The following is an 11,970-nucleotide window of genomic DNA, read 5'->3' on the forward strand; positions in this document are numbered from 1 at the left end:
GACTTATGGTTACAGAAGACTAAACCCAAATGATTAATGGCTTGATTTTCAAATTTGCTGAGCACCTGTATTTCCAACATGCTGACTTTGAAAGGATGTTCGGGTGCTCATAACTTCTGTAAATCAGGTCATAGTGATTTCTCCAAGGTCATACCAAAACAGCTGATGACAAGGCTGAGAACAGATACTGCCCTCCAAAGTCCCAGTTCACAATTATACAGTAATGCCTGGAAAACACACTTCAGTGTTTTAAGACTATTCCAGCTGAAACCAAGACTATATGATGCTGGTCCTTCTCTCTGCAAAAATAGCAAAAACTTTTCTGTCTGAAAAAAATAATATTTTAAGTGACATTTACAGAAATTGGAGGGGTTTGTGGTTTTTTTTTGGTGTTAATTTTATTTTATTATTAAGAATCTATGCTAAATATATGAAAATCTAATACTTTGAAACTTCATGATTTGGTAAATAGGTGATGTGGCAAAGCAGACATTTGTATGTTTGGTGAGCATAAGAAAGAACAGAGGAACATGTCAGTTACATTTAAACACAGGACAAGTCCTCTGTTCCTCTTTTGTCACACTTTGTCAACTATCTTTTGGGGTTTTTTTATAGTGTGTCTACCTAATACGCGTCAGTGGGAAAATATGTAGAGAGACAATAGGACGGCCTTGATCAATCAGAAAATTAGTAATATCCATTCAAGCTCCAGGTTCAAACAGAAAAACAGGACATAACTTTCATCTTTTACCTGTACTTTCACCAGGGGCACAGCACGGAGCTTCTTGACTGCATCAGTAATGTCTCTGGTTTCCACAAAACCAAGGACACTGCAGATTGCTTTAGTTACTTCAATCACATTATCAACTGCATGCTGTAGGTAGCCAAGAAAGAGGAAAAAAAGCAAAAAGTAGACATATAACACTTATCAGAAATATCTTACCATAAACTTTATGCCAGTAAGTACATAGAAAATTGTATCTGCTCATGCAAAATTCCAACACACTGTGCAGTAGTCTGGCTACACTGAAATTGCTAGTGACCAATAGTTTCCTAAAGATAGTATAATTTTTGTTGAAGTCCAAGTTTCTTCTACAAACTGTGCTTTATTGAAAACCATGACAAAATTGGTATTTAAGACTTTTTTTTTGAGGCAAAACATTGTTTTGTCTCAACTTCATGAATATAGAAGCACTGCAAAGAAACTTCTCAGGAAACCCGAACCAAAATGATTCACAATCTTTCAGAGATTTTAATGTCACTGTGCATTTATCCTCACTATTGTCTCCTACCCATCTCTATAAGAGCTGGCAGACAGCCATGTTCCTCCTAAAAATAGTGACTGTGGGGGAGGCTGTATAATCTGACACCTGTGGACTGAGAACTTCTGCAACGAGGTTTTCTGCAAAATATATATATAGTTCAAGCTATTAAATCTTGTTGATAATAAGTTTACATCTTTAAATATTACTATATAAAAAAAAACTCTAGATTAATATTCTCAGAAATATTTTGGGGAATTTAAGAGAAAAAAAAAAAAGAAATTGAATCTCAAAAGGAAGGAGAATGCAATCTTCAAATACCAAGTACTCCATGTTCAGAAAAATAAATAAAGACATGAATACAAATTAATGGGTTTCCTGAACAGTTATATCACTTCATTAAACCTTAAAATACATTCTCTGAACAAGTTGAAGCTCTCCTAGAAATATCCCCATGTTTCTGTACTGATAAATGTTTCTTTTAGTACCCTACAGGATGCCTACCACTTAGATTTTTAAATTTAACTCTTTTTGTATTTACTCCCTATGCACACATACACTGCCAGCAGAAGCAGAAACCTGTAAAAATGTCATGGTTTTGTTACCATGTATAACACTGATAAAATCAAACAATTATACGTGCCACTTTACTGTGGCAGTTGTTGAAGAAATGCTTATATATATACACATATATGCAATTTTTAAATTACTATATATGTAATCTCAATAGTAGGTAGTGTTAGGTTAATGTCTGGACTCGATGTTCTTAGTCCTTTCCAGCCTAAATGATTCTGTAATTCTGTATCAATTGCAATTAAAAATTAAATATAATCCTAATTTAACACTTTAATACATTTTCATTTAGTATTTTTCTTCTTCACAAGTGGATATGCATTATTAGAAGGAGTAGTTTTATGTCTATAAAGACACATTCATGCAGGGCAGTTTCTGAGCAATACAGGAGCAACAGACAAAACCAAATGTAATCCTTGAGAAGAGCAACAGCTATACTGCAGAAGAGAGGAAAAACAAAACAAAACAAAACAAAACACATAAAAAAAACCCCCAAAACCAACAAACATCCTCCCACCAAAAAAGATCCCAACAGTTTATATATTTTTGTACATGTGTATGCATGCTTTCTACAAAGAGAGTTGGTTATCACGAGGAATATATCCTTTTCTGTATAATATACTATTCCATTTAGAGATAAGTTAACAAAATACTTAATATTTTATAGAAGTTACTATACTACAGACTTTGTCTGTATGGTAACTACTTCTGAGGAGCATAAGATCAAAGAGAGTAAGCATATAAAAAAACCTATGTAATACTGTATACAACAAATAATGACTTCTTTAATACATTTCTCTTTTTGGATGTTATCACGTAAAGAGTTCTTTTCCATATGTACACATATGACATTGATCTTTGTATCAAAGAAGGGAAGATAGAGATTAATTTCCTACAGAAGTTTTAAATTTTATGAAAGTCCAAAAGAATTATAGTCAACATCTTGTACATGTGTTTTTTCCCCCTTTACATTTTCTAAATACCAGCAGAACCTTTGAAGGGTATCTTGGTGTTTAAATTATTTATATGATTAAAAAAAAAAAAAAGTTACTTCATTCTAGAACATCTACATTCTGTATCAAAAATTTACAAAGTTTTCTTTCTACAGTAATGGTTCTGAATGGATTTTAAAATGAAGTGCATGGCAAGTGATTATTAGGGCAATCAAAATGGCTAGTTGTCTGACTGCATACACTCTCCGGGAACACTCTTTACATTTCAATCCCAACAGCACTAATCCCACTCCCACCACATGCACAATAACTTTTTTTTTTTTTTTCATTTTATAAATGTATCATCCGTTGTAAAATGAATTTTTCCATTTATGCATCATTACTACTAATAATGGCAGTGGGCTTGTCAGAGAAGTCAGAAGTTTTGGTATCTCCAAGGCTTTTTAACATTCTTAAATATGCAAATTTGGGAGCAGGTAGATAAATGTGGAGAAAAAAAAAAATTAGCTGAGAACTTCGAGATCTGACCAAAACGGATTGCTTAAGGAAGTTCCATATGAGTACAGAACTTCAGAATGTATCTGCATACTTAATTAGTGTTTGTGAGTAACACCCAGTGGCTTAAAATTCAGTGTTGAGGGTGTAATGTGATGTTTCAGAAGAAAGGTAACAAGCCTCCCAGTGATGTGAGTGCTGGCTTTTAAAATCTACATAATTATTCCTGTGTAATCTTGGGATAAAGGACAGTTGTGAAGATCCTAATTTTAAATCTACTTAAAGGATTCTTATCAGACGTTGGAGAAAATTAGTAAACAAGGATTCAAAGAACAAAGAAAGAGTTCTTTTTTTTTTTTTTCTTTCTTTTACTATATATTTATGACTAGAATTTACTACAATACAGCTCCATAATTTTTTAAGCCACTTATTAAAGCAAAGCAGTAACACTAGTTTTAATTACTATAGGTTTTGATGCCTCTGATACCTCTGAATTAAAACATCTGCATGGTGATCTGACCTATGTAATTAACTTGCAATCCTGCTCTTTTAAGCAATTCATATGAACTTTATTGAGTGTCCCTGTGTAGAGAAGACGTTGCTAAAAAAATAAACAAACTACAGAGAAATTTAGCTCTAGAGTACCAGATGCATATTTGTTGCATAGCATGAATATTTGAAAAATGTCCTGTCTTCCCTTTATAAAATGTTAATAATCTCAAGTAATTGCTTACTCAAGGTAAAAATCTTCAGCAAAAACAAATTTAAAAGGGCTTCATTATAGATCTGAGGCACATCTACAGAGCACCAGTCACAGAGAGTGGATTGTAATGCCTTGCTAATGTTGAGGTTATAGATTTCTTTGAATTAGGAATCTTCTTGCTTCAGGCCCTAGAATTTCAAGGGAATGTGAATAACTACAGTAACGGGTCTACATCAGTAAAGAAATATATATATGCACATTTGAGCTTCGGGACCTCAATTTTCCAAATGGTTATGACTGCATCACATTTTATATACTAAATAGTTCCCTTTGAGCAGCTGCTCACAAAAGAAACTTCAGTGAATACGTCCACAGGATTAAAACCAGAACTTCACTTTGTAGCTAGGCACAGTTTAATAGTTTTTCAATTTGTGTGCATTTTGCAAAAGAAAAGTGTTAGATTTATACAAAAATTGTAGAATTTTTTTTCTACATATATTTACATCTGCATTGGTATCTATTTATGCATTCACGTAGATATCTGTATGTGTATGTGCGTTTATATATATGTGTGCATGTATACACACTTGAATGTTTTCTGACTATTCAAAATAGAAATACCCATGGATCAAAGATATCCAGAAAAATTAAAACTTGGACTTGCGCACAGGTGACAGATCTGAAACCAGATAAGATAACATACATTTCAAAGAAGTCAGTACTTCAGCATAATGAGTTTCATGTAGAAGTTAATGTTTTTCTGGTATAAAAAAATGAGAATAAATACCTCATTTTGCAATAGATATTCCACTTGACCTCTATATTTCATAATAAGTGAGGTAAGGTTCTGTCTGGAAATAAGAACAAAGAAAACAACCTCAAGTTAATAACAACTGGATAGAGAGAACACATTTGCACTTTTTTTTTCTTTTTTTCTTCGCATTCTATGGATTTGGAATAGTTTAACTGATAGTGAATTTACGTTGGTATAAAATAAGGACTATTGCTTATGTAGATGCCATGTAACTAAGCCTGGATTTCCAGTGGGTTTTGGCAGTCATTTGCCACAAAACACAGACATAAAAATCTTCCATTTATACCCTGAGGATACACATTTCCCAAGTGAAAGAACTCCGGTACAGTGATTTGTTATTTCAGTGTCTACTGAACTCCAAATCCCATTTAATTTACTCTTTAATGTTAAGCAAGTGCTTAAATTTTACCTTAAAGAGGGACGGACTTAAGTACATGATACAATGCCTCCTTTCTCAATCACTTCACAGACAAAAGCTGTAGAGAATCAGGTAAAGCATCTACAAAACATCTGGAAAAGCTCTATGTGTCAAAAGTTCACACTAAGTCACAAGCACAAAACTATGTATTATAGAAAGGGACACTATTGATACATAATTCATTAAATGTTTCTGGCTTACAGTTCAAGTTTACATGCTCAAGCTGTTTCAGCAACCGCCTTTTCCATAGTATTACTTAAGATGTGAACTTGTTTTACTCCTGTAGATAGACATACACTACTCTGTAGTCCCATGCCTTTGTCATGATACAGAAGTTACCACAAAGATTTTACAGGCAGATTGCTGTGCTGTAGCAAAGCTGTGCTAAATTAAGTAGGATTATGAACAGCAGTATACACCTCTCCATGCAAAACTCCAGGACTGATGCTTCAGTTGTAAACCTCACCATTTTAGAGTCACAAGCTCCAAGTGTTATCCCCAACAGATAACCAGAAGCAGGGGTTTGCTTTTAAGAAGCATTTGTGTAATTTTTAGTGTTTCAAGCACAGTGAAATTCCAGTTGTCATTTTTTTGTCAGCTGGAACTAAACAAAAAAAGTGCCTATGAACCCATGACTAAGGTTATTACACACAGGAATATACCTTCCTGTTCTTTTGACAGCCTCTGTCGAGTCAGATCTTTGGGAAAGGGTATGGAAACTTTAACTGTCACTTCCACATCTTGCCTAGTCTACTGATTGATAAAATGGGCAAATTCTTATCTTGATGGTCCTTGGTAGTAGTTAGGGTTTGCACGTGATTTTCTGAAAAGTGGAAATTGGAAATTGCATTCTTTCTTCAGTGTTTGTTTGGTTTACTCTATGACCTTATCCTTGACTTTTTTGGTTTTTTTTCCACTCATATAATTCCCACTGACTCTTTGTATTAGGGTTTTCTCTTTTCAGAAGGCTTAGAAGGAATTCCTCCCCCAGCACTGCAGTCTGGTAGCTGAACGTTACAGAAGCATTTTGATTGCTTCAGAGCAAATGGACTATTGTTTACAGAGAAAGTGAGTGTGTCCTCTTGTATTCTAACTGAGCAATCAGAGATTAGAATTGCAATTACAGTCCAAAGTACAATGTCATTATTTGTGGTTAGGCTTTCGCTGCGTGTGTGTATATATATATATCATATGACAAGATAAGGAAAGTGAGCCATTGCACTGAAATCATCATATAGAATAAGGAAATATTAGGTAGCCTTCCCTATCCTAATCAGAGTGCATTTTCCTGTAGATGTCTGCTATTCAACTCCTCCTACACATGGTTTTGCCTTTACAGCTTTTTATTCCCAATCTGCACTAGCCTTATCTAGCCAGGCAGTTTGGGTGTTGAGTCCTGTCTGGCAGTTCCTCCTGTAATCCTGTTAAATCATAGCTAATACAAGTTGTCGCTCTGCTTTGACCAAGTCTCCAGGCATAATGTGTTTTTCATAGCATCACCCAGCTCAAAAGTAGTTCTGAACACATGAGCTTGCCTTATTTCCTTGATACGTACAGGTAAGCATGCTTATCAGCATGCTTGGCCTAAATGCAGGCTTCAGAGCAATTTAATGTTATAATACTAGTTTAAAAACAAAATCATCATATTTTCCATCTGTTTATTCTACTCTAGAGGATTTTCTGTATAAAGTAGCCATAATTTATGTAATTAACAGGAGATAAATCCAACAACTTGTAGTAATGATCAAAATACCTCTATTAATATTATCTTGAATCTTTGGCTGTTATATAACTAATAATACCCTTATGTTTTCACATGTATGTACTTGTATATCTTTGAATAGCTGTGTTAAATATGGAAATGCTAACCAGCCCATGAACATTCAGTCTTCCTTTGACATTGAGGAAATTTTGGAGGCTTTTAACAAGGCAAGATGGTACAATGATTTTGAAAAGAAAAAAGTATAAACAACTTGAGAGAGTCAGTCTTAGGTCCCAGGAGATCTGTATGGGAGGAAGATGACAAGTATATAACATATACTTACAGCATTCATTTTTCAGTTTCCTGGAAGCAGCAGCTAAGGTGGAGCATTGCGAGGTGTCTGTTTTCAAATGGTTTTTATTACTATGATGCCGAACAAAGCTGTGCCTAACTGCATGGATCAGACTAGCCATTGTGTTACGGTTACTGGCACCTCAGCGTCAGAGATGATGGTCCAATAGACTACAGTTCATCTACTGCAGTCATTGATTGACATGGTGTTTGGTTTTCAAGCTATGGAAACCAGTGCGTAAAGTGATGTAAGGGCTGCTGGTTTTATTTGTCCACATTTGCCTGTGAGAGTAAATCTGATTCTTACAGAGTTGAGGTTCCAGTTCATTCTCTTTATCTCAAGCCTGATCAGTTGCTCTTCCTTCTCTGCTGGATCTAAGCAGACTGAGCACCTCAATCAATACATTCTTTTAAACACAAACATTTGTGTGCCGCAATCAGACACAAAACTATAGCACGTGCAGATAACCCTGAGCATTATTTTATTCAGCTAATCTAAATACTCACAGCTATGAAGACACAGTAAATAGGAAAGTAATCTGATGGCCTTCCTAGGTGCCAGGCAGATTTGCACTGCCTGGGTTGAGCCCATTTTATTGCGTCTCTATTCCACTGCATCCATCTACTGCATCTCTATTGCAGCTCTAGCTAGATATAGAATTGAGGAATTATAATACGTTGCAAACGTATATCCCAGTGCATGAATGAGCACAAAGATGTTGTTGAATGTTATGTTAGAAACAGCTGTTATGACTAAGTATGATATCATTGACTGGCCTACTCACAAAAAACATATATACTGGGGTTGTGCTGCTTACAAAAATAAGGGCTTTTCTTCACAGTATGGCTCACATAATTCTAGTGATGCTTCAAATCTAAGTGCCTTCTCAACATAATTGTGTCAGAGCTTGAACGCTAGGAGGATAATGGAGCAACTAATCTTGAGAACCATTTCCAAGCAAATGAGCTACAAGAAGGTGATAGAGAGTAGTCAGAACAGATTCACCAAGGGAAAGTTGCACTTGACCAACCTGATAACCTTTTATGATAAGGTCATAATTTTTTTTGATGCTATCAGCTATAACAACCTCACAGAGAAGCCAATAAACTATGAGATGAATGAGCAGACAGCAAGATGGTCTGAAAACTAGCTGAATGGATGAGGCCAGAGGGTGGTGATCAATGGCATAAAGTCTAGTTGGAGGCTGGTAACTAGCAGTGTAGCCCAGGAGTCAGTCATGGGCCCAGTCTTGTTTAATATCTTCATTAATGACATGGGTGACTGGGCAGAGTATATCCTCAACAAATTTGCTGATGACACAAAACTGCGAAGAGTGGCTGATACACCAAAGGGTCATGCTGCCATCCAGAGGGACCTCAACAGGCTAGAGAAATGGTCTAACAGGAATCTTACAAAGTTCAGCAAAATAAAGTACAAAGTCCTGCACCTGAGGAGAAATAACCTTATGCATCAGTGCATGTCAGGGTCAGTTTGGAAAAGTAGCTCTGTAGAAAGGACCTGGCAGTTCTTGTGGACAGGAAGCTGAACATGAATCAAAAATATGTACTTGCAGAAAAAAAGGCTAAAGGTGGCTAAAGATATCCAAGGCTGCATTAGGAGGAGTATTACCATAGGACCATTACCAGGAGGTTGAGAGAGGTGATCCTACCCCTATTACTCAGCATTGGTGAGGCCACAGCTGGAGTACTGTGGCCAGTTCCAGACTCCTCAGTACAAGTGAGACACGGATGTAAGTGGAGAATCTCCAATAAAAGGCTACAAAGAGAATGCAGGGACAGGAGCCTCTGTCCTACAGGGAAAGACTAAGAGCTGGGAATGTTTAGCCTAGAGAAAAGAAAGCTAAAGGGGGATCTTCCTGATGTATATAAACATCTCAAGGGACAGTGCAAAGGCGATGGAGACAGGCTGTCTTCAGTGGTGCCAAGTGAGAAGACACAATGGGCACAAACTGAAGCACAGGGTGTACCGAGGGTGACAGAGCACTGACACAAGCTGCCCAGACAGACTGCAGAGTATCACTCCTTGGAGATACTCAGACACCATCTGGACGCAGTCCTGGGTAAGCTGGGCTGTGTCCAGACATTACTTAATTGCATCTTATACAAAGAAATACCTGCTCTTGTCTGTTTTGAATCTGCCACTTTCACATCATGCTCCCTTTATCCTGCATTGAAAGATAAAGGATCCTTTTCTGCAGATATTCACTGTGCTTCACAATTTCATAGACCTGTCACCTATAAAATACCCATTTTCTGTTATCTTTTCATCAGAATGGAGAATATTTTTACTTATTTGTTTCTCATATGGAAGGCATTTCATTCCTCTGAGCATCCTTGCTGCCCTTCTATTCCCTTTTTCAAGTTCTATTACATCATATTGGAAACGGGAGAAGCAGAACTGTCAGTTGTATTCAAGATAAATGAACACCCCACAGTGATACTGTGGCATAATATTGTTTTTTGGTTTTTCATCTCTTTCATAATAACTCACAACGTTATTTTACCGTTTTTTTTCTGCTGCTGTGCACCACGTTGACATTCAGAACTCTTTATTATAACCCCAAGAACTTGCTCCTGGTGCTTAAGTCAGCTCAGAGCCTGTGACTTCATATGTGAATTTAAGACTGTTTCCTCCCATCTACATTTATTTTCTCAAGATTTCATATGCCACTTTAATCACACACTCAACTCAGCACTGTAAAATCCTTCTGCAAATCATCACAGGCAGCTCCTGTGCACATCACGGACATGAAACTTTTGTCACTTAGCTATTACCCCCTTGTTCTCAGATAAGTTAGAAGTGCAACTGAGAGCACAGGACCTGACCACAGATCTTCCTGGGTCATCAGTGCTGGAAAATGTTTTCTCCTACCCATCAACAACCTATGGGAGAGGCAGGAAACAGTGATCAAACATGGTTCAAGCTTTTACTCTTTCAATATTTGCTGAACTTCTGGTTGAAGAAACTATTTATTGTCCTGCAGTATCAAAGGAAATTTTGCAGACCATAGTTGATTTGCAGCTCAACATCTTTTATCACATATCCCCTCTGAAGACTCTTTTTTCAATGGAAAAGGCCACATGCTTTACATCACAAGATATAAAACAGTCAATAGGTAGTGTGTGTATAGACTGATTGGTTTGATCTCTTTATAGCAACGACAAGAATAGAAATCTGGGACATGCTCCCAGGAAAACAGATGAGTCCTCAATAAGAACCAGATATTCACCTTGAACAAGTCACTCCCTCTCTATTTTCTTCCATCTGCTAAATGACAGGTGTGGCATTTACCATTTTTGGCAAAGTACTTTATAACAAATAGATGAAAAACATTACAAAAAGTGTTAACAGCTTCTTTATCAAATTGCATGAAACAGAATGTAATGAGAGCTGAATGAAGAATCTATCTCATTTAGTGCTTGTCCACGGTAGGTTAGCTTCAGAGTCAGAAGCACTTTGAGTGCCAAGTTAAAAACTTGTCCTAGCTAGACTCCATTAAGAAAAAAAAGATCACTCAACTGTGAAAACAGGCATAGTGAAGAGAAAATCTGTTATTTTTACAGTATTTACTCCTAAAAAGTCTCTAAAAAAAAACCAAAACCATATATAAAAATTATGACTCCATCAGTCTCAGGGATCTCTGGGTAACATGAAAGCTTTAATGAAACCTCCAATGACATGAGCGGGAAAGAATGGGGGAAAATTGCAGAGACCTATAAATGATTATTGATTTTTGCTAAGAAATCAACAAGGTCTGAAAATAAGAGTTTTAAACATTGAACCAATTTTCCTTCTTTTTGGCATTACTCCTGTTCCCAGTAGTTCTTGGAATTGTCCTTTAGAGACACGAGGCTCTCACTACAAATACAGGCAGTTACAAACAGAAACCAGTGCATCTGATCTTAGGTCAACATGTGTTTGTGTATGATCAAACAGATGTTTCTGAACAGAAACCAGTGTTCTTACCCAGTCAGTCTCCAGGCACAAGTGTCCTGTAACAGCTGATTCACACTGAACCTTCTTTGGTCATCCTCATGCTGTGGAAGAGAAGCACATAGTGAGAGACATATATTTTGATGGGAAGAATGCATGTTGGAGAGGTTTCCTTGGTATTTTCCAAAGGTCTTTTAGGAACTCGGCTTTCAGAGAGCTCAGGATGTTTCACTCTGAAATTTTATTTGGTGAATCTCTCTCATTAGGTTTTACTCACTAGGGTCTCTCACTAGGTTTTACTATAAAATAGGCCAAACCAGATTGCCACAGTAGGTCCTTCTAGCTATGTATAGATTAAGACTACAGCCAGGCCTCAGTAAATCCTGCCTCTGCTTTCTTATTACAGCAGAAGGCACCCTTCTGCAATGGCAATATATACTAGTCATGAAGGAGAAATCAATTTGCATCTACAACCTCTCTGCCACTTCCTTTTCTAAGAGAACAGAGTGGAGAACAAATGTACCATCCTTTGCAACCCCTCTGAAGGAACTTCTCTCACTAGAGAGTCCCAAAGATGATCAAAGCACTAAAGCATTTTTTGTATGAGGAGAGGCTGAGCTGGGACTGTTCAGTCTGAAGAAAGGAAAGCTCAGGGGCAATCTTTTCAATGACAGACATCTGATGGGAAATAATGAAGACACAGGGGTCATACTCTTTTCAGTAGTGCTCACTAAGAGGGCAAGA

At 36.7% G+C, this 11,970-nt stretch overlaps 1 protein-coding gene across 1 annotated transcript in view; it reads right to left on the reverse strand.

Annotated features, from left to right (window-relative positions):
• Positions 1-11,330, reverse strand: part of PIK3C2G (phosphatidylinositol-4-phosphate 3-kinase, catalytic subunit type 2 gamma) — a gene marked incomplete at its 5' end in the record, with an annotated part of 168,311 nt that extends 156,981 nt beyond the window's left edge. The window contains 3 exons of the mRNA XM_008939690.1: positions 752-874; positions 4,774-4,837; positions 11,260-11,330. Of these exons, the coding sequence (XP_008937938.1) occupies positions 752-874; positions 4,774-4,837; positions 11,260-11,330 (258 nt within the window). The remainder of the gene's footprint in view (positions 1-751; positions 875-4,773; positions 4,838-11,259) is intronic.
• Between the last annotated feature and the right edge of the window lie 640 nt (positions 11,331-11,970).

Source organism: Merops nubicus, unplaced genomic scaffold (assembly GCF_000691845.1).
Source record: "Merops nubicus isolate BGI_N331 unplaced genomic scaffold, ASM69184v1 scaffold20044, whole genome shotgun sequence".
In the NCBI taxonomy this organism is placed as follows: domain Eukaryota; kingdom Metazoa; phylum Chordata; class Aves; order Coraciiformes; family Meropidae; genus Merops; species Merops nubicus.